The sequence below is a fragment of the Mytilus trossulus genome, chromosome 1 (assembly GCF_036588685.1).
Source record: "Mytilus trossulus isolate FHL-02 chromosome 1, PNRI_Mtr1.1.1.hap1, whole genome shotgun sequence".
Lineage (NCBI taxonomy): Eukaryota > Metazoa > Mollusca > Bivalvia > Mytilida > Mytilidae > Mytilus > Mytilus trossulus.
In genome coordinates, this window is record NC_086373.1 from 91,762,143 (window position 1) to 91,786,290 (window position 24,148).

General features: G+C 33.1%; 1 protein-coding gene and 2 pseudogenes across 1 annotated transcript; all 3 read left to right on the top strand.

The window, feature by feature from the left end:
- The first annotated feature begins 1,227 nt into the window (after window positions 1-1,227).
- Window positions 1,228-4,446, top strand: LOC134704730 (protein rolling stone-like). The gene is made up of 4 exons (XM_063563580.1): window positions 1,228-1,314; window positions 1,959-2,196; window positions 3,413-3,523; window positions 4,033-4,446. Exons 1-4 carry the CDS (start codon window positions 1,228-1,230, stop codon window positions 4,407-4,409), a joined length of 813 nt encoding a protein of 270 aa, XP_063419650.1. The 3' UTR covers window positions 4,410-4,446.
- Window positions 4,447-12,969: 8,523 nt separating this feature from the next.
- On the top strand, window positions 12,970-14,646 carry LOC134711170 (uncharacterized; annotated as a pseudogene).
- A 2,639-nt stretch (window positions 14,647-17,285) lies between these two features.
- LOC134704746 (uncharacterized) lies at window positions 17,286-22,454 on the top strand (annotated as a pseudogene).
- The last annotated feature ends 1,694 nt before the right edge of the window (window positions 22,455-24,148 follow it).

Below are 24,148 nucleotides of genomic sequence, written 5' to 3' on the forward strand. Positions count from 1 at the left end.
GCTTATGTTTGTACTGTTTATCAATATGCCGAATCCAAATAAAGTTTTACTTACTTACTTACTTATCACAATTATTGAACCAATGCATTTACATTTACCTAATATAATAAAGAAGATGTGGTATGATTGCCAATGAGACAACTATCCACAAAAGACCAAAATGACACAAACATTAACAACTATAGGTCACCGTACGCCCTTCAACTAAGTTCTGTATGCACATTTTGGCGTATTTTCGACAAATAATATCTCATTTAGTGTTAGTTGATCGGAAGCTAATTGACTTTCAAGTGTGTTGTCGAGGTTAACCGGATTGTGCCAAAGATAAACAAAAAATGATCACAGAGCATATAGCGATATATGACTAATAAGTGAATTGATAGAGCCATAATAATTTTTATTATATATTTTCCACACGTTCGAATTTAGTAAATTAATATAACTTTCCCGTAACAGTTGTTAAGTTGTTAAATAGTTTGTTGTAATTTCTTCTTTAAGAGTCAGTTATCACCTTTTACCTTCAAGTGTTCGTTTGTGTACATTCTTTCGTAACAGTTTGTCTCTCATACTTGTGCAATTGTCGAATTCTAACGATAGGTTCCGTAGTCTAATTCGTTGAATACAGGGAAAGTATTAAGTAATTAGTGTACGGGAAAATTCTCGTTTTATTTGACTTTGACGTTAGGAAACTTTGGCGACCCCACAGTTAATACATTCGATATGACAAATGGACGTTACAGACGAACGTTCACCTTATCTGACCCAGTCAGTCGATAACCTGAGCGCGCAAAGAAATGGTCTTGTCTGCGCTGTTATGAAAATTATTCTAATATAAATGATTTTCTTTTACAGGTCCTTGTTTTAAAGTAAAACTAGGTAATTAAAGTATCGAAAACATATTCCCCTTGTTGATTTTAATTTGAAGTTTTATATGACTTTAAAATTGAATGAGACGTTGAACTTTGAAAGTGTTAGTGGTCTGATGAGAATTAAGATTATTACTAGCTTTAAAACTATATTTTATGTGATTATTTTTTTTGGTTTCCTGTCAGAACAATTTAAAGACATTAGTGGATAATACCTTCCATAATCTATGTCTAATAACATTAGAAAGTATATTTATAATAACTGTTTTATTAATTATCATCAACTGATGCACAATCAGATTATAAGAAAAGTATATGTTTGATATTGTGTAGTTAAGTTATACTTCCAGTTTACATCTAGATGGTTTGGGAAAAGTTGAAGAGGGAGTTGCGGTGTAAGAACTTTGGTTTTGGTTACCCACGTCCAAAAGTCTGCATTCTCTCTCAGGTAATATATATTTTAAAACGAATAAGGGAGTAACCATTTAACTTCAAAGAGGTTATGTTTTTTTGCCCGAGACAGAACACATTTTTTAATAGTTTTTCGACGCAATAAATCAACTTATGTTTTCAAAATATAACTATAAGTATGGTGACAAATAAGCTTGACCACAATATGTTTTCATCAAATTTAGAATCAGAATATATTTTCAAGAAAAAAACATACACCGACCGCCCCCTCGTGATGTTAAAAGGTCGTTTCATGATTTAGACAATATAACAAGTGAAATAAAAGAAAACAGTTCATGTTCATAAAAAATTACCGAGAAAAAATCTACATAAAACAATAAACCTAAACCGCTTAAAGAATATTCAAAATACTAGTATGCAAAATGTCAAAAACCTATCTTGATATGTAAGCTTTACGCCTTGAATGGTGAGAGATGAATGGGATACATTTCTGAGATGACAACGGTACGATACAACTTTTCAATGATTTTCGGAAAAATAGCCCTTAGTTAAGAATATTTCGAACGTTTTTGCTAAACCCATCTCGACCTTGAATCTCCTTCTGTAAATATAAATCGTTGATGATTACATTGCCACTTACAGCTTAATCGCATATCTATCTATTTAATTACATGATTTCAGTGTGGACCCAAATGGTTATACCTTATATGTACTACGGTGTTTCTGATCTACCATCTGAGCTGGTTGTGCTATGACATTTTCATACATACAGAGAAGGGACAAGCAGATGATGCACTGTACTTTACGAAACTTCCGAATTGGAGCTACACCCTTCTTATAACTTTTTCTAATTTGATTGATTTTATATGTACACTTAGTATCCACTGTAGAAGGAAAGACATTTTACATCAAAGCAAAGGTATGATTTTATTTATTTTATGAAACTAAACATGCGCAAAATCATATTTAAAGGCAAAGGTTACTCTTCTGAAATAAACAACCTTTTTTATACATCATACCATTGTGTTATTATGCTATGACATGTTTTGCATTATTGTCTTTCATTTTTGCTTTTTGCTTTGTCTATAGAGAGCCTACATGCCGTTTTGTTTTTCTATGTTGTCATACTAATTTGTTTTATATAGTGATAAAGATTACAACACAATGTGACTGCTGTAACCACATTTTGACATTTTACCTGTTATGTCCGTTTGTTTTGCTCAGACATTTTTGTTAAAATAAAGGAACTTTACGCGACTGTCATACATTTGAGACGTTGCGCTAGATAGCTATAACAACAGATTAACTCTACCATGATTTCCATGCAAATACCAAGTCAGGAACATGACAGTTGTTTTCCATTCGTTTGGTGTGTCTTTTTGATTTTTACAGCTGTTTAGGGACGTTCCATTGTGAATATTTCTTCTTCGGTGTATTGGTTATTTTAATATTTGCCAAGATCGTTTTCTAAGGAGGCAAGTAGTGTCTAATTGAAATATTTAAAAAAATAAATCATTAGAAAACTGATACATAAAATATAAATATTTATTTTATCGAACTAAAAATGCGCAAAATCATATTTACATGCAAAATTTACTCTAAAGAATACCAAGAACAATAGTTATGAGGGTGTAAAACATTTAAGATAACAGGTTTAATCTTAAAAACGTAGCATGAAAAAACCTTGTATAATCAACATAAGAAAATATTACACATTATTATTAAGTTATGAAGTTTCTCCCAACTTGTGGAAAACTAAGAACTTCCAATTAAAATATGAGTTCTAAGATTAGGTTAGAATTTCACTGCAATAATTCGCCTATCAAACCACACATAGTTTAATTTAATGCAAGGGTTATTCCGAGTAAAAAATGAAACTTGCTTTCAACACTAGGCATCAGATTAAACACTGTCTTGAATTTCAACTGGACGTGGCTATGTATTACATTCCAATGTATTATACGTAATACTCATTACCATGGATCTTCTTGTCGAATAGTTACGTATTTGTATGTAATACATGAGTTGAAATTATCGAGGAAGATGATGATGATGATGTTTAGGAAGTATAAAACGTTCTATAATAATCACATATTTAATCTTTAATTTATCAAGAACTTTGGTATCTATTTCAGATGAAACTGTTGCAATGCCATGGTACTCTCAACTGAACTGGTTATTCTTTGAAATAAGTAACACTATCGCAGCAATTATAACAATAGGATTTTACAGCTTTCTAAAGCCTGGTAATATAAAACACTATTTTAACATTGACTTTGTGTCATAATAACACCAAAACTGAATTTGCGAGATATCATCCTATTTATACTTCCATAAAACTAACAAAATTTTGAAAGGATTGAAAAATTTCAATATTTTTATAATTCCATAGATCAAATCATGATCCTTATCATACCCCTTCTATAAGCGAGAGTTAATTGTTCAATTGGGACTATATTTCCGTCCGAAGATACTTTTATCGTCCTTTGGTTTTAGCTGTGTGAAAATTGAGTTGTTACGTAAAAGCAAGATCCGCTTATGACTTGTTAGATTTTATACATGCATGACTTTATAAAATAAAGAGTGCCATTTCAGAATGGTATGCTTGCATAGTTATATGGAACAGCGAACATAATCCATAGTGTGTTAGTGTTGTGTTTTTATTGTCCTATTTAAAAAATATTATTGATATCTAACAACTTGCTTTTATGATTTTCGAACAACTACTATATTTGCCTTTTTTTATATTTTACAGTTGGCACGCCTTTGGCTTTGGAATATCATGCCATCAACTCAGTGTATGTGCTGCTTAGCTTTTTCATCTGTTCTAAACCAGTACGTGTATTGCATTTTATATATCCTGAAATATACATGGTTATTTATATAGTGTTTACAGTTATATATCAACTTGGAGGGAACAATCCTGCTATATACTGGATTCTGGACTGGAATGAACCTATCCGTGCTATGTACACCGTCTTAGCAGTAATATTTGTCGCTGTTCCACTTGTTCATATGACTTTTTTTGGTCTACATATACTTCGGGATAGGATTTACAAATGTTGTAAAAAACAACAAGGCATTGAAGATGTAGAATATGAAGACAAAGAAGTTAAGGAGGCAACTGTTTAAGAGAGCTATTGGAGACTCTAAGATGTATGACAGCCTTGTACATCTTAACATCATAGTAATCTTGTAATCGGAGATGTGGTCATTTAGACTTTCATTTTTATCAAATCATACGGCCTATTGACCCATTGGGCTAGTCTTACATATTGTTCACTTGTATGATTATATATTACAACTTAGATATTGATTTTTTTTCTATGGATATGAAAATAAGGAGATGTGGTATTATTGCTATTGAGACTATTACCACCCAGGTACAGGGAACCTACTTAAATAGAAGTCATATATATGGAATGACCTCTTGAGATTTCTGAATGCTTTCTAAAGGTATATTATAAGGTGGATTGTTTATATATATATATATATATATATACAACTCGTCTAAACATCAACCCAACAATGTTAGATCTGTAAATTTGCTTTCGCAAATTTTTGGTTCTTCCCTCGCCGGGATTCGAACCCATGCTACTGTGATATCGTGACACCAAATCGCCTGCACTATATATATATATATATATATATACGAGTCTAAATTGAAAACTACGTTCAAACCTATGATTGCGTTGGATAAAAACCGCAATTTTTATACGTGTGCATGTTAAACAAATTTCGTTGTAGAAGGGTCTAAAAACAGCACAAACAACATTTTCCAAAAGACCAAAAAAGTGAAAAAGTGTATTTAAACAAAACGCATTTGACTAACAGGTCGAACAACTGATGTTCTTTAACCCTGCTGACTGCCATTGGCGATTGCCAAATAAAATTGATCACAAGATGTAACAAAATGGATCTAAATAAATTTAATACTAAACAGAAAAACTTTTTAAACTTGTGGCCGCGATGTTATGCCACAAACATACGGTGTCAATATATTTTAGTACACCAGATCCGGATTTCGACAATATGTATATATATATATATATACGAGTCTAAATTGAAAACTATGTTCAAACCTATGATTGCGTTGGATAAAAATCGCAATTTTTATACGTGTGCATGTCAAACAAATTTCGTTGTAGAAGGGTCTAAAAACAGCACAAACAACATTTTCCAAAAGATCAAAAAAGTGAAAAAGTATATTTAAACAAAACGCATTTGACTAACAGGTCGAACAACTGATGTTCTTTAACCCTGCTGACTGCCATTGACGATTGCCAAATAAAATTGATCACAAGATGTAACAAAATTGGATCTGAATATAAATTTAATACGTCACAGAAAAAAAAAATTGTTAACTTGTGGCTACGATGTTGTGCCACAAACATTCTATATATATATATATATCCGATCTAGTTTAGGAAGCTCAATACGATACTTCATGTTTGGATATTATGCATTGTGCAACGATGAATGCCATTAGAATAACTATTTGATAATCCCCTATAACCCCCGTAACAAATCCGTCCATTTTCCTCAGTTGGTCTTAATTGTCTAATAATTCCTTGTCGACTACTTTGTTGAACCATCCTAACTGATATATTAACTAGAACTTAGTTCTCGGCCCGGCTCTAACCGAGATATGTGCTACTGCACATATCAAAGTAATATTAAAACAAACCAGTCAGATATGTGGGCATGCTTGTAAAGTAAGTACACTGAGTATGTTCAATTTTACAAATACATAAAACAGGCTATTATTTGAACATGGAACTATTTTTAATTATGGAAATTGCATAATTTCTTGTGCTTGAAATTTTTAATAAAGTCCATAATATAAGTTTCAAACGGACGAAATTTTCTGGAATATATATTGTTTCAACCGGAATAAATATTACAGATTTGTCCCTAACGGAATAAATGGTATAGACTATTTTTCCAACAGGAATAGGTATTATGACATTGTTTGTATCAAAGTTTCCAATGGAACTTCTGATAGGCGGAACAAATTTACGTTGACACATGCTTGTCATTCGATATAAAGGCTATATCGTCGGCGCAAGTTGGTGATCCGACGTATAAGTTAACTGGAATCCTAAAGAATTTTGTTCCGATTCTACCAGAAGATATCGGACAAAGATTTAGTACAGATGGTTTGATAGTATTCTTCCATGCCTTACACCTTGCTTAATTTGGAAAGGTTTACTAGTGTATTTTTCTTCTGGTAATTTCCTTCTGTCCACGTTGGAACAACCTAAAATGAGATGTTTAATCTTTTCCTGTCTTCTTTATCTACATGCAGTTATCCGCCACCATAATAAAAATCCATCACCATGTTTATATACACCATATATACACTATTAATTAATCACGGTGAAATAAGCACTAACTGTTCACGGCACACTAGCAATATACTTATTTTTCTGTTATAAACTCAAAAATATCTCTTCTTAATGTCTAACGTTATGTTCCTAGCTACGTGAAGAGCATATATCAACTGTCTTGATATATATTCTATCCTTGAAATAAACTATTATCACTTGTATACCGAGAAAGTAACACGGTGCAGTCCAAGAAAATGTGTAGTTGGTCATCAGTTAGTATGTCCCTCATTCTAAAGTTCAAGAAATCAGAAATAAGTTCATCAATTTGGTTAACATATCTTTCTCTAATGCATTGAAGTATTTTACATTTAAGTAAAAAATGAGAAAAATCTTCGGTATCTATATCACAAATTTACAGATACGAGTTTCGTTTAGGTTATATCTTGATCTATGGGATTGTAAAAGGTACGTATCAGAAATAAACTTTGGTTTCACAGATATTCGGACAGCTTTCTGGTTTGGTCACTTGTATTTCCAATGAATAATAAAGTATGGCATTTTCCCGGTAAAATGTTCGAAGTTCCAAGGTATTTCAGAAATATATAAGTACAACTCTTATATATATATAATATATTTATACATTTTTCCAGTAACGACCAATTGATAAACGGACGGATTTCTGCCATGAATGTTGTGTTGGTAGATCATTGAGAAGTATGACTGGTGATTGTAAATGGTATTTGAATAGTACTCTCTTGGTTGCTATAAACAAACTATTACTTTTTTTTATTTTATTTTGCGATTAATTGCCAAAAAAATTCCAATTTAAGTAGGTTTTTAGAAGTTGGTAGTATAACTTCGAGACCATATGTTAAGATAGAATGTACAAAGGTTTTAAATAGTTGAATAGCAGTATTGGGTTCGAATCCATTTTTTCAATGCATACCAGCTGACAATAAGCTGCTGTAAGCCGCTTGTCTTGATTTTGTGATGTTCTGTTCAACGGTAGCATCTTGTGTATTTTGACTGGTTGTTGATCTTAGATTGCCAAAGTGTGGAGATTTGTCTGTAACTGACATTGCATTGATATTAATATATATGCTTACTGGATCGACTGTTTTTTTTCCGGTTCGAGGGTTGTACTTGTAGAACTACGCTTTGCAATCCAGGTACCTATGATAACTGTTCAGAGGTTGTAAGAGGTAATGGTGGTCTTCACTGTATTGTGCAGCAATATTCACAATGTGTTGTAGTTCATGTGGATTTTCACTATTGATTAATATGTTGTCAGCACATGCTACTGCATTAATCAGCGTTTCACCTATCTCACGTCCAGATTTAGTATTTTCGAGTGTATTAAGAAGATCTTCGATATACACCTTATATACATCCGCGCTCTATAACCCGCCTTATTTAACTCCTTGAAGAAACGGATTTTTTCTGAGATTTCGGTTGACCATTTTATTCGAGATTCTCTGCTTTTATGAATTTCATCAATCGGTAGCCAAGATGATGGATCAGTGCCTGATATGTACTTTTTAGAACAACATCAAAAGCTAACTTTGCATCCAATAGTACTATATAGAAGGGTATTTTTTGTCCATGTATTCCCTAAAATATTATACTTCTTCTAAAATAAAAGCAGCATTCAATGGTGAAGTATTTGCTGTGAAGCCTCTTTGAAGTATGGATTGTAGTTTTAGAGACCCAGATCTTAGGTCTATACGTAAAACAAATTTGATGATTTTCAATAGTATGGGAAGGACCGTTATTCCACGATAATATTTGGCATCGTTTTTTTCTCCCTTGTTCTTAAATACTGGTGACAATATCCCGGTTTTAATGATGTCTGAAAGTAGCCCATCTTGGAACATTCGATTAATCAGTTTATGTAAAAATATTTTAACTTGTTGACCGGCATATAATATATTTTCAATAGACATACCAAATACATCTTCAGCTTTATTGATTGATTTTATAGCTTTCTCGATAGTGTCTTAATCAACATGTTTGGTAGCATAATTAATGTTCAATTATCCTTTTTATAGAGATATAATCCATTTCGCACAGTGCTAAGTGTTGATAGTGAAAGTAAGGATGTTCTGAGGGAATTGTCAGTTTGGTAAAATGTTGGTTCCAGCCATTTATTATATCATTTCTCTCAAATATTTAATTTTCAACATGTAGGTCATTGATGAATGTGTTCCCAGTTTGCCTTTGTTTGTGTATTAATTTAAAAAAAAAAATCTGATAATCATTTTGATTAGTTGATAATGTCGTTTCTTTCGTTATGCTTTCTTCTAATTTCTTCATTTCTTATGGCTGTCCTGAGTGAGTTTCTTTTCTACGGAAGCCCTGGAGTGCCATGCAAAAAAAAAATTTCAACTTGTGTGCACGAGTTACACAACTTGTGCGCACGAGTTATTAACTTGTGCGCACGAGTTGTACAACTTGTGCGCACAAGTTGCACGTATTCTTATAGACATGCGCTGTTTGGCTAAAGAGACAACTTTATGTAAAACTATGTCCATATATACTGAGTAAAGTATTCACATGCAGAACTACATTTGTACATTCCTATGTAGAATAAGTCCGTGCATATATAGAAAAAAAGTATATGCATATATGAGGTTAACTATGTTCAAATAGATATATAGAAAAGTATTTGCATATAAGGTAAAAGATGTGCATATGTAGGAAAAGTATGTGCATATATATATAAAAAAATAAGTGCAACTATGTTCATATATACGCAAAGTATGTGTATACATAGAACAAACATGTGCAGACATTGAAAAGTATGTGCATTGATGTATATAAACGTTTGTATTCGGCAGCTACGGCGTTCCATAAATAGTCTCTCTAGCAAAACACCGCATGTCTATAAGAATACGTGCAACTTGTGCGCACAAGATAGTAACTTGTGCGCGCAAGTTGGTAACTTGTGCGCACAAGTTGAATTTTTTTTTTTGCATGGCACTCCAGGGCTTCCGTACTTTTCCTTTAAAAGTAAATTATCTATATATGAAGGTCTACCAGTTGATTTCCAATTTTAATACGCCAATTTATTTGCTTCAAATGATTCTGTAATTTCTTTGTTTCAAACATTGAGTTTTTATTTATTTTTGCCATACCTTTTGTTCTAGTCAAGCTGTTCTGCAGTGTCAGACAAAAGGTCCATTGATCATTTCTATATTAATCCTTTCAGAGTTGAACCTTTTAGCCATTTAACTTTTGTAGTCAATTCAGTGTATATGTCTGATAATAAATTCCAGTATACTAGTATTGGATGGATTTCCTGATTAAGCATGTTATCCATCATATCCATCAGTATAGTGTGTTAGACTACATCAAATGCTGATTTTACATCCAGAATGTTTATATAGAAATTATTGTCATTGCCTTTTTTTCTCATATCTAGCTTCTGAAAGGATTAAGCTTGCGATGATTGGCGATAAGCCTTTGGGTGAAATCCAAATTGGAGATCTGTTTTTGGTTCTATCATCAGTTTGTTTAGAAATGAGTATTCAAAGGTTTTCCCAGTTAATGGTGCTACTGTTATTCCTCTATAGGTACTGGTCTCTGTTGGGTCTGTTTCCTTCTTTTGTACTGGTGAAAGTATCCCAGACTTGAAAAATATGGGTACCTTTCTGTATATAAGAATGTTGTTAAATAATGCCTTCATTGTTGGTGCTATAGTACTCTTAGCATATTGAAGAGGCTTAAGCTGTAGCTGTAAGATCAAATTCATCCGGCGTCTTTTTGGTGTTGAGGCAATCTATTGCTTTCTCTATTTCCGTGTCTGTAAAGAGTTCAGGATTGTCTTCGTACTCTCCTAATGCCTTTTGTACATAGCTTTGTCGAATTTTGCATAGTCCTGTACTTGAACCTCACTTTCAGATATAGAGATGAGATTTTTCTTTCTGAGACAAGTCGGCTTGTGAGTATCCACAAGAACTTGTGGTCATCTGATGTTCAGTTCTTAAGTACTTTGATTGGCTTAAATAAACTTTTAAACAGTTATTATAATTACACCATACATGTACCTCATAGTCTCATACATCAATCAATTTCTGCATATCTGCTGTATTTTCAATACAAGATCATTTGCATATAACTAAATAGCAACCTATTCACTTTTAATAATTGTCTATAATACCAACATTTTTATCATCAACTAACTTATTAATGAAAATATTAAACATGACTGTGGAGAAATCATAGCCTCATTGGTCAATTCACCTAGCGGAAGTGCATGTACATGTGACCATAGTAGAATGGTCATTCTTTTAATATCCCCGGAGGTAGAAAGACGTGTCTACTGGAGAACGGCAGCCGTACTGAGACTTACAAAGTCTACTTATTTATTGTAATAAATGGAATATAGAAGTGAATATTAATAAAACGAAAGTTGTTGTATTCAAAAATGGCTGGCAACCCGTAACTGCAAAATTTTTCTACAACAACGAAGAACTAGAAATTGTCGATTCGTATATATATCTTGGTATGCTGATACACTGTAATGGAAAATTTTTAAAAACACAGAAGCGATTAGCCTTACAAGGTTCACGATCTTTGGCAGCTCTGAATAATTCTACAAATGGTTTATACTTGACGAAGAAAAAGAAATGTGATTTTTTCGATAGTATGGTTGCGTCTGTGATAAATTATGCTTCGGAAATTTGGGGTTTCCATCGTGGAAATGATGTTGAAATTATCCATAACCGTTTTTGTCGATCTATTTTGAAACTGGGTAAAAGTACGCCAAATGTATTTTTATATGGCGAACTAGGGCGTTTGCCAATGAATGTAATAAGAAAACAAAAAGTTTTAAAATACTGGTTAAAAATTGTAACTCATAAACCACTTATTGTGTATGATATCTATATATTGTTACTCAGAGATGCAAATACTGGTAAAACTAATTGGGTGTCTAATGTTCGTGACCTATTGTTTAGTATTGGTTTAAACTTTGTATGGTACCAGCAGTCTGGTATGAATATATCATTAGATGTAATAAAAACTAGATTAAAAGATCAATATATTCAAAGCTGGTCTGCATCTATGCAGGATTGTGAGAAACTTACTATGTACAGAATTTTAAAATTAGATTTTTGTTTTGAAGATTACGTAGATTTTTACTATAATTCACATTTTTTCACAAAGCTACGTAGTGGTACTATGAAGTTAAATGTTGAGATAGGCCGTTATACAAATATACTAAGAGAAAACATGTTATGTACTTGCTGTAATATGAAAAGTGTTGAAGATGAGTACCATTTTACTTTAGTGTGTCCTGTGTATAGACATCTACGACTGCAGTTTTTACCAAATTATTACTGTTCATGGCCAAATGTGACAAAACTTATGTATTTGTATCAAACCAAATCTAGATCTTTAGTTGGAAAAGTATGTAATTATTTGAAATCTGCCTGGCAGATTAGATCACATTTAATAAGTTGATAATTTTTCTATTGTACTATCTTATGAAATTGTCCTCTGTTGTTTATTGTGTGTCACAATGTAAATATGTTTGTTTTGCTATAGCATGTAACTACTGCTTTGCAAATAAAGAATTCATTCATTCATTCAAAGGTAAAAAATCTTTTTTATTTAAAATTTTTTTTTTTTAAAATGCCTTGGTGGTCATAAGCATTGGTGGCTATTAATGAGATTTATTAGACCTTGGTGGTCAGGAGCCTTGGTGGCTATATATTTTTTATATTGGTGTTATTTTATTAGAATATAATGAAAGAGTACGTGCCGGTTTTTTCAGAATTTAGAGAATAAATGTAGAAAATTAGATAGGACCACGTTCGACCGCTCAGATTGCACGTGGTAAGCATGCGAATATGTGAACAGAATAAAACATGGTAATATGTTGGTACTTTATTATTTTATATAAGAATAGATTTAATGCTACATAATTCAAGTAATCTTGCGTGTTATTTAATGGATTAAATAAGATTCTAGAATGTAGCGTGGCTCTACTTTTGAACAGAAATATGAAAAGAAGTAGTTTTTATTTTACGAAAACCGTTTGGTTTATATCTAGTTCAATTTGTTAATCGTTCTATTTTCTATTTACGCGGTCTGCTTGATTTCTTCAGTTGTGAGTGTTTGATTAATCAATATTAGAGCTGGTTTCTTGATGCATGTAGAGCTGGACTTTGGTTGGATTGCTTGCTTTGTTTTTGAATAACTTCTTATCAAATTTAAATATAATATATTTACCATATATATTGTTTGAAGATTTAAATCTTAATTACAAAACTTGAGTTAACGTTTTTTAAAAAGCAAGCATGCCAACCAAAGTTTTGGTCTGCAAACATTGTGAAATTAGCTGTATGCAATATTAATAGAATGAAGATAATTACTATATACATTCTTTTGGTTGGTTATTTTCAGATGGTGTTGCCACCAGTCCTAAAAAAGCGATATAGTTTAAAGGGAATGAAACTAGTTCCAGTAATCAAACGTATAAGACCAGAACAGCCGGAATCATTGAAAGGATTAGCTAGAATGAATAAAGAACTGAAAACTGAAAATTTGAACATGGAGGAGATAGCGCAACATGTAAAGGTGCTTACTGGGGAGTACTTGGGTGAAATTTGCCAGTTGTCTGGGAGAAGTGATGACGATGTGGGTGAGGCCAGGTGGATCCTCCACTCACTGATTATATATGCAAATGAGTTTGGACAGCCGAAGGGTCAAAATCTGCAGGTTTCGGAAGGAGACTCTGAGTTATTTATTTTTTCTATATTTAATATTCTCCAGCGCGATTTTTACTTCCGTTTTATCTCCTCGGGTTAATCATTCGTGTTTATTTACATTTTGGAAAAAAATATTTAAAAAATTAGATATATACGATGTTTCGTAATAGTTTTCAAGATTTTCACTTTATGTATTAGCATTGTTATATATAAAACTACAGTATTTATGATATTTTAAAAATACACAGCTGAAATTAATTACTAATCAATACACTAAGATCAATTTAATGGTTGAATAAGAATGAATCTACAAAAAGGTCACGTGTACTTTAACACAGAAAACAATAGCATAGGTGATAAATAAAGCTACCCAACTCATATGCTATCATATTGACTTTATAAGAATAAAATCAATGAAAGTTTTGAGCTTGAAATAGAAGATATGTAATTTTTATTGAAATATAATGTTATCATTATTCAAATGATTTTTACATGAATATTTTATAGGCTCCAATACAAAGTACTTCTGATATGGACACTCAACCAAAGGCTGGAAAAAGAAAACCTGACTTGTCTACTGCTAGAGATACCTTAGAGGATAGGATAGCTTCCTTGGAAAAAAAGACCAAAGTTGAAATAATAACAGAGCTGAAGGACAATGTGAGGACATTGTGCTTGCAGCCGAATCAAAGCGATTCTCTAATTCTCTTAAACGTTAGATGAACTTGCAAAATTTTCCAAAAAAATAGATTACGATGATGCGGACGTTTATGAAGAGCTGGCTAGGCAGGCAAACAGGCACTACTCCAAACTGGATATTTCTAGTTTGTGCCTATCAGTTTTAGGTGGGAAAGCCGATGATACGATTACGAAGGCTATTTCTAAATGTTTGAAAGAGAAACAATCGGAGAACAAAAATATTGGTAACGCTGTTCAGGGTAGTGATAGTGCTCCAAAGCGAGAGGAATCCCCTTTGAGTAATTTGTACCCCCAATTCCCAAACCCGCTTATGTATTCAATGTATCAGCCAAATTATCTACCTCAAGGTGTGCAACCGTATGGCAATTTTACAGCCGGGGGTTACAGGAATACAAGGCCCATGGGGGCTAGGTTTGGATTCCGTCCTAGAGGCGCTTGTCACTTTTGTGAAAGTACTACACATCAGATAAAGGAGTGTGAAAAGATGAAAGTGGCCAAAGGAAAATGAATGATAAAATTTAATTTGTTGATAATTATTTATCTTTTGTAATAAAACAAAATAATGTAGAAAGAAATATTTGCATAGTGTTTTTATTCTATTTATTTGCTATTTGGTTTTCAAACCAACACGCTACTGTATGGTAATTTGAAAATTGCTTTGTCTACAGTCCAAGGGGTTCTGACCCCCTAGTGGTTTTTCCACGCGGGTTGTAGGTGAAGGAATTCTTCCTTTGAGTGTAGCTTATGCTGGTTTTCATTTAAATCAAAGTAGTTTCTTTGTTATCTACAGGGAACTACGGATACAACTATTGGTGATTCTTTTTTACAAATCCCAGAGTGGAAGTTAGAAAGTGGATTTGATTCTTTGAATGTAACAGTAAGGGAGAAACCAGCATGGCTAACACCTAAAGGCAGAGTTCCTTCACTTACAAACCTCAGTCCACGTGCGGAAGAGGTTTATCATGATAATATTTTGTTTGATATAGACTCTTTACAATTATGTGACCCTGATAAATTTGTCTCTGGACAGTTACATAATTGTGTATTAGAATGGCGGCTTATTCTTGATGAAAATGCACATCAAGACGTGGTGAAATGGCTTGAAGATGGAGTTGATTTTGGAGAGTTTTTTCGACGTTTTAAGGGAAACTTGAAGGGAAGAAATGATGACTCTGAAATACCCCCTAGAAAATATTTTCAGAATGCAGCTATTTGTAAAAAATACTCTGCTTTTATATTAAAAGAATTGTGCGAAAGAATTTCAACTGGGTGCATCAAACTTTTGGGAAGGGTAGGTGAATGTCAACCCCCTAAAGTTATTATGCCATTAACTGTAGAACCAAGTAAACCACGGTTATGTCATGACGAAAGATATCTTAATTTATGGGTCAAAGATTTAACTTTTCATTTTGGAGAATTTAAAAGATGTTCATAGGTTGGTTCAAGAGAATGCTTTGATGATAACATGTGATGAAAAGTCAGGCTATGGCCATGTCAATTTGCAAGAATCATCTCAGACATATTTTGGTATTCAATTCGGTGGTTTTTATATGACATATACTACTCTACCGTTTGGATGGAAAACGTCGCCGTTTATCTACCAATCGATAGGAATTTGTGTGGCCTCTTATTTAAGACAGCTAGACGTCATAAATACATTGTACATGTATATCGACGATAGGTTTTTTGTTACAGGTGGAAGTAAGAATAACGATGATGCTATGCTTGACGCAAGTAAAATAACCTATATGGTGTTGCAGTTGCTGACAAGGCTAGGTTATACACTGTCTCTTTAGTAAATGTTCACTTATACCTGGCACATGTAAGAAATTTCTTGTTTTTTTAGTTGACTCTGTTGAACAGGCGTACATACTTCCTGATGATAAAAAGTTGAAATTTATAGATTTGAGGAATTTTATACTTTTAATGGATGAGGTTGACTTGAGGACACTGCGAATATTTTGTGGTAAATGTATTTCGTTGACATTGGCTGTTCCAGGGTGCAAGTTGTTTTGTAGGGAAGTGAATGCTGCAATATCTACTTGTGTTAAAAACAGTAGAAAGGTTTAGGTAATGGGACCGGTTGAGGGATGAACTAATGCATTTGGCGTTTTCTTGATACAAGGGGTACAATCAAAATCACGTGATGGATATACACACACCGGAAGTAACAGTCGAGCAGACCGCTTGAACGGTAAGTAGTCGTATTTACTTGTTTATATCAATAAAATTCAATAAATAAGGTAGTGCACCGAATGTCGGATACTATCTTGTTTTGAAATACACAATTATGCTTGCTGGAAAGCGTGCAGTTAATGCTAACACTTCGACACAGTTATCCGTCGAAAAATTGGGACTGTGTCGAAGTGTTTGCAATAACTGCACGCTTTCTAGCAAAAACAATTGTGTATTTTAAAACTACATACTATCCGACATTCGGTGTGCCAACTTATTAATCAAAATTTAATTCATATAAACAAGAAAATGCAACTACTAACCTTTCAAGCGGCGAGTTTGACTGTAACTTCCGGTGTGTGTATATCCATCACCTGATTGTGATTGTACCCCTTGTGATACTTGGACTGGATATTCCAAATAGAGGTCTGAATTTCACAAGGTGATTGAGTTGTCGACTGATTCCTCTGGTTTCATGTATGACGCTTCAGTGAAGCTTGAGGCGAGTACAATGACATTGGGGGACTATTGGGATACAAGTGACTGTAGGCCAATTCATGAGAAAGAGGCTGATGCTGTCCTGAAATCGTTACAGTCTTTAGACAGTTCTTTGCAAGATTCTAGGGTTGATTTGTTTACAGACAACATGGCTGTTATAGCGGCATGGGAAAACCAAGGTTGCAAGTCTAGAGCTTTAAGTTGCATCATGACGGAAATATTTAGCCATGTGTCAACTTATAACATTGATTTACATTTGAAATATGTCCCTTCATGTTTAAACGAAGCGGATACCCCAACAAGATTAACTAATACCGCGGATTCAATGTTAAGTGAGGAGTCGTGGTTACTGGTAGAGTCTTTGTATGGTCCCCATTCAGTTGACCTAATGACTTTGGATTCTAATGTCATGACGTCATCTACAGGTGTTCCACTGAAACATTTTACTCCATGGCCTACCCCTTGTTCCGCAGGAGTGAGCAAAATCCGTATGTTTACCAACCTTTCGTACTTGTATTTCCAGTATTGAGTCTGTTGCGAGAGCAGGGCATTTCTTGTACAATCATTGTCCCCGAAATGCGACCTTTACCGATATGGTGGCCAATTTGAAATACTACTCCGTGGAATCGGTATATCTTGGTATGAAGGGTGGCAAAGGTGTAGTCCAGACGCCCTCTAAACGTGGCTTTATTCTAGATAAAGTGGGATTAAGGTGGTCAATGTTTGCATTTAGGGTCTTATTTTCACGAAGCTAGAGTATCTACTGTTTTATATATAGTAAATATTCCAATGGTATGTTGCATGTGTTGTGATCGTATTTCGGTACGTGATCGTTCTCCGGTATTTTGATAAACCCCGAGTTTTGAATAAACCTGTAATGTGTTTTCATTTATGTTTGAATATTGTTAATATTGTATGATAAGTATTGTATGAATTGATTACGTTCGTCTGTGTATTATTTTAGTAACGTTCAGTTCCTATGTAGAAATTCCGCGAGTCAATGTGTTTTACGGGAAAAGGGACGTCAGCCGAGTTTTGGGAAGCTTAATTTTAAATGCCGAGTTGAACGGATGTTTTTCGTAAAGCAAGCTTCATTCTAAATTGGGGATTAATTTAGATCTAGTATTTAATTATCGGAACATTATTTAAAAGTATGTATTTGAATTTTATGTACAGATTACCAGTATTTATTTCGTCATAAAACGGTGAAATCCGTGACTGATATTTCCTGTAAAAAAAAAAGTGATTTATTGTTTTATTGTGAAGAATAGTAATATGATTGTATACTAGGCACACACATGTGTAGAGTTGTGCACTTTGAGAAATACATTGAGTTATTGGAATTGTTTTGGAAGTAATATTTTTATCAAACAGGTGGAATTGGTTGGTCCCTATTGGCGTTGTAATCCTTTTGTAGTAAAGCTGTCTTATACTATTTTGATGTGAAGCTGCTTTCGGTTGTGTATATTTGCAATATGGGATACTTTAGGTACCATGTGTTGTTTTGGTGCGATAATAAGTTTTAGGCGAAAGGATAGTCTAGATTGCAATATACATTTTGGTTACACCACGGGTATGCTGTCTGCACCATTTTAGATATTTTTCGGGAAATGCTGATGGCCTATTTTTTATTGGTTGTACTTTTGTACTTATTTTTATACTTATGTTTTTATGGTACATCAGTATCGAGGTTGGGTATATATTTATACTCGGCGGTACCCTTGATTGTGGTATAGAACTTGATAGGACGTTTGTCGGCTAAAGGTTAGTCTGGCGTTTAGAAGAAGTTTAGAGGGCTTCTTGGTGTTTATAATTCCACTGTCTGATAGAATAGAGAATATAAGTGATTTTTATGTAGCGAGTGATTATATATTTGTACATATTTTGTGTGTGTGTGTGTATTTGTACTCAAAGAGGAGAAATCTTCAGTACAGTATACAAGTTTTAGTTTATTCTTAGTTATAAAATAATGTTATGTTTATACAATGAACATATAGTAATATTTTGGGGACAAAATACATTCTTAGAGGGAGGCAGTGTTGTGATCGTATTTCGGTACGTGATCGTTCTCCGGTATTTTGATAAACCCCGAGTTTTGAATAAACCTGTAATGTGTTTTCATTGATGTTTGAATATTGTACATATTGTATGATAAGTATTGTATGAATTGATTACGTTCGTCTGTGTATTATTTTAGTAACGTTCAGTTCCTATGTAGAAATTCCGCGAGTCAATGTGTTTTACGGGAAAAGGGACGTGTTTTGACGTCAGCCGGGTTTTGGGAAAACAAACTTGGTAAGCTTAATTTTAAATGCCCAGCTGAACGGATGCTTTTCGGAAAGCAAGCTTTATTCTAAATTGGGGATTGATTTAGATCTAGTATTTAATTATCGAAACATTATTTAAAAGTATGTATTTGAATTTTATGTACAGATTACCAGTATTTATTTCGTCATAAAACGGTGAAATCCGTGACTGATATTTCCTGGATTCTGATTCAATGTTATTTTAAACTAGGGGGTTTCCACATTTATGTTTGGCAATCTATTGATATTCTATTGATATTTATTACTATTTAAGCGTACTTAACCCTCTTGCTGCCGAGTTTTTTTCTGGCTTTATCGCGCCAAAAGCATCTTGACGTTTCTTATCTGTGACGTTGCAAAACTTGTGCCTCTCCGTAGAACTGCGCTTTCCCGCCGTCCATAATTTTTCCCGCGTCAATGTAGCCGTAATTATGAAAAGCGATGTATAAGTAATTTTACGGAAGTTATTGCTATAAGAATTGTCATAAACGATGTTTTTAATACAAAATTATTTAAAAACACAACTTTTAACCTTGAAATATATTTTTTTTTTATCTTTCTTGTCTTAAAATAAAGTGAAAAGAATATACTAGCTTTGAAGGCGACTTTGTTTTATCTTTGTCAAGTGGAATGCATAAATGATTCTTAACCACCTATAAAATATTAAAATATTTATTCTCGTGTTTTTTTTATAAGGTAATTGGTAAAAACTGTGAAAAAAATCTCTCAAATCATTATATAAACGGCTAAACAACGGCACCCAATGATAATGAAAATAAAAACAAAGCGTGTACAACTTATTAAAAAAAAAAAAATCTCCGAGCAGCTGCTCTATGATTCTAGAAACTACTTCTTGTTGTAAAGTATCAAACTTGTCAGATTTAAATTATCATGATTTCAATCCTTGTTTCGGTAGGCGAGGATATATTTTTTATATAAAATTATTATCCATATTCATTTTGCTTACTTTTCAATCATGTTTGTTTATATTATTTTGTTGCCCACTTAGTATTGCTCAAAATATTATTTTGTTGCCCACTTATTGCTCTAAATTTTATAAATACGAATAAAAAAAACAGTAAAAACGAGAAAGAAATCCTTTAAAATTAAAATTAGTTCTATTGTCTACAAGTGAACCTGAATCAATAATAATTCATTTTCATTTACTATGATAAAGTACCCACTGTAATTGACATACATGACATATCTTTAAAATCTGTTAATTGATAAATTGTTCTCCTCTCAACGTTCAGTGGCAAGTATTTCATGCAATATGAAGGACGTCTGAAATTCAATATACAATAATACAATAAATATATTGCTCAGTGGGTCCTACAAAATAAAAGATCTGTGGTGAATGCCAAAAAAAATAGGTTGCCACTGGGAAAGTATATCTATGATAGGAATAGAAATCATTGTGTCTACTTCTTATTTAACATCCCCATTTCGAAAGAAAATAAATATTTTAAAGTCAGTGCTTCCATGATGAAACTGGTTTCAAATGTATGATCGTATGGCAATACAAATACATCGTTTAACATGTGTGAATTTTACCCCAAAAAAAATCCTAACTGAGATTTCAATCGTGGTATTTGAGCCCTAAATTCCTAAATAAATTACCCAGTTCTTTTAAATAAAGCGTGTATGGTGTATTGTGAATGAATATTAATCTTACGCGTAATCAAGCATAACAGTTACCTTTTTTATGATTATTTATTAGGAATTCGATTATTGATTTATATGAGATATTCTGATTGATAGATGTACGAAAAAAACGTAAAACAAATTTCTCGAAAGAATGCAACATTTTACATGAAAATGACGAACTAGATAATTAGTAAACACGATAAATAAGTTGGTATTATAGTACTAACAAGCTTATGATCTTATATCCGTTTTAAGTATACTTTTAAAGCATTTTGCTTTAATCCCGCCAAAATCGTCCTTTTGACGCCGTCTTTTACGTTGTCAGTACCCCTGAGTATTGTGACGTTACAATGGACCTTTGACGTTCTACACAATCAACAAGATTTGTGTGTAGAAGCCATAAATGTCCCTTTGGCAGCAAGAGGGTTAACGCAGATTATTTGATTATTTAACTATTGTATAGAGATTGATTGTGATATTCTATGTTTTCATAAAAGTCAAGAAATAATAACGATTTAGAAATTGAAGTACGTTCTTGACTTTTTATTTGCATTTTGAATAGTTTTGACAAACCGCTCGCAAAACGCATACATTCAAAATACTTGGTTGCTGACATTATTATAGACTGGCAAGCAATAAATGATCGGACAGCAGATTTGGATAAAAGGATTACTTCTTCTTCCGACTATAAAAGAAAGAACAGTTTGTTTGAAACTTTTCTTTGTATTCTTGAAAAATCACCTAAAAAGCCTTCGCTAGCTAAATGTGGACCAAATGTTGTAAGATTTTTTTTGGTTTGGAAGGATAAGTTTGGAAAAACTACTGTCCATGATATAAACTGTCAATATTTGGGATTAAAGGGTATGTTTCAGTGTTCTTGTCCTAACCGATTAGCTTCGGCAACAATAGAAGGTCTCATTAACCAATTGGTTAATTTATTTGATGATAAAGGGTTGGGTAGAACTTGGTGCGATGTGGAAAGGAAAGGAAATCCGGCAGTTTCACCTGTAATCAAAGAGTATCTAAAATTGGTGCAAGTCGAACAAGCTAAGGCGCATATTCTACCCAAACAGGCGAAGCCTATATTTTTGACAAAGATTAGATCTATTAGTGCTTTTATTTCTCGGGAACTTCAAAAAGACGGTTCTAAGTTTAAGGAAAAAATTGTCCTTTACAGAGATCAAGCTTGGTTTAAGTTGCAGTATTTTGCTTGCGATAGAGCAAGTGATTACCTATAGTTGTTGCACAAGAGGTGAAGTTTCTTAAAGACGGTTCAGGGATTGTTTTCCAGCATACGTTTGGTAAAACTCTCCGAGGTAAAAAGGGTAGGAGTAACTCGTTCGTCATCAAGAGATGCGATGACAATGTAGTTTGCGCGGTAAAAAGATTGTTGGATTTTGTTCAATTTGCCCACTCGTGTAATGTGGATTTGACAAAGGCTACTTGTTTAGGGTAGTTTCAGAAAGTGGTAGAGTGTTGGAGAAACCAATTAGTTATTCTGTGGTATATGAGAGATTACGATACTATCTGTCGACTCTGGGTATATATGAAGGGGAAACGTCTCATAGTTTCCGGTCTGGTTGTACTTTTACTATGTTTTTTTCTGACTCTGCTAGCAATGTAGACGAGGTGATGAATCACGTTGGGTGATTCGGTAAAGCAAGTGCGGAATATTATGTTCGTGTTAATACACTGATTGATTCTGAAATTGTGGCTTCGAATCTTGCGGCGTCTGTTAGCCAAGCCGAAAATATTGAACTACAATATAGAGAGAAGGCAGATTTTTCCGGGCCTAAAAGGGTTTTTTAAATGACAATCGTAATGGTAATAGGTTTTAGAATACATATGTTTGCATCTAAGTATTGTGATTTGAAGGATTTCATACAATTTGTATTTTGTTGTGTAACTATGATTTATAGAATTAATCCTTATATATTTTGAACTTAATGTTGGTCTTGTAATTGATGGCAATTAAACGATTTAAGTTCATAAGCATTTTTGTTTTGAGTATTGGGAATAAAAGTGTTATTATTTATGTGATTGCGAAGTATTTTCTAATTCTTATGTGATTTACCACGTATGATTTTGTAAATTGCAGAGTTTTCTCCCCATAACTTAACATGGACTGAATGCTAGAAGATATTAAACAGTAAGGATATGGGTATAGCCTCATTGGTCAATTTACCTAGCGGAAGTACATGTACATGTGACCATAGTAGAATGGTAATTCTTTCAATATTCACGTTTACGGTAGTTGGCCGTAAGAATACGGGTCGGCAATAGTGTAAACCATTTTCAATATTGGTGGTATTTCAAAAGATATTGTTTTGCTAGTCTAAGCTGGGTGTTATTTGTATTTTTAAAGAAGTAACCCCCCTCCCAATCCCTTGTCTACATGTTTGCTATCATCTAGTATTCGGTTTCATATTGAGTTTTCTCCCCATAACTTAACATGGACTGAATGCTAGAAGATATTAGAACAGTGAGGATATGGGTACAGTCGGAAAGCTGACCCCGGTTTGACCCCATTTCTTAAAGCAACAATGGACGTCATGTGATTACCATATATGGGCATTTTTTTACCCAAAAAAGGGAAGCCCGTTTTTTTGAATTTGTAGCTGTTACAATGAATTTAAACTAATTTGCTTTTAAGTGAACATTCTTGAGTATATAAAGAATATTTTCATCAACTCAATTAAAGATTTAACTTATTTTTTTCTTTCATAATATGTCTTCAAAGTGTAGGTGTTGACCAAAAAATGTGGTCAAAAAAATTTTAAATCGTAATTTTCTTTCTTAACTTCTCGGGAGGCTATGCTGAATTTAAATTATGTTATGTAACATAACTTTGACTATGAAATGTCAAATTTGTGCCAGTTGATATGCACAGATACGCAAATGTGCCAGTTAGAAGTGGCGATATTTCTGACGAAGCGGGGCCGACGGTAATTCACGAGTTACGTCCCTTTGTTTGACACTATCATGAAAAACTATTGTTGTATCAAACACCATATGCTGTTATTTACAAGTGGATATTATTAAAGATAATCTCTTATATACATTTTGATACTATAAACATGTGCCAAAAAATAGAAAAACACATTTTATCACTTTTCAGAACTCAGTCCCAGTGAAATAGGCCCTAGATGTGTCCCTATGTGCCATAATAGGGTTAATAATTTAATATTAATTTAATATTCCAAGAGTTAGTTTAATATTCATGTTTTGGTAGGTATTTTTACTGCTGCAACCAAATTATTTTAACACAGAAATAAATGTCTACTCAATTTATACAAGGGGTAGTCTAAATATTCATGAATAATGGATCAAGACAGAAAATGATAAAAAAAAAAAAAAAAGAGTTCCTTTTCATTTCTGACACTTGCAAGTAGGTCCTACCTTTTTCATTTAAACTTAAAAGAGATCATAATGAAAGTATTCTGAATGTAAAATCTTCATTGTTTTAAATATTAAGAAAGAAAACTATTTGCAATCTTTGTATG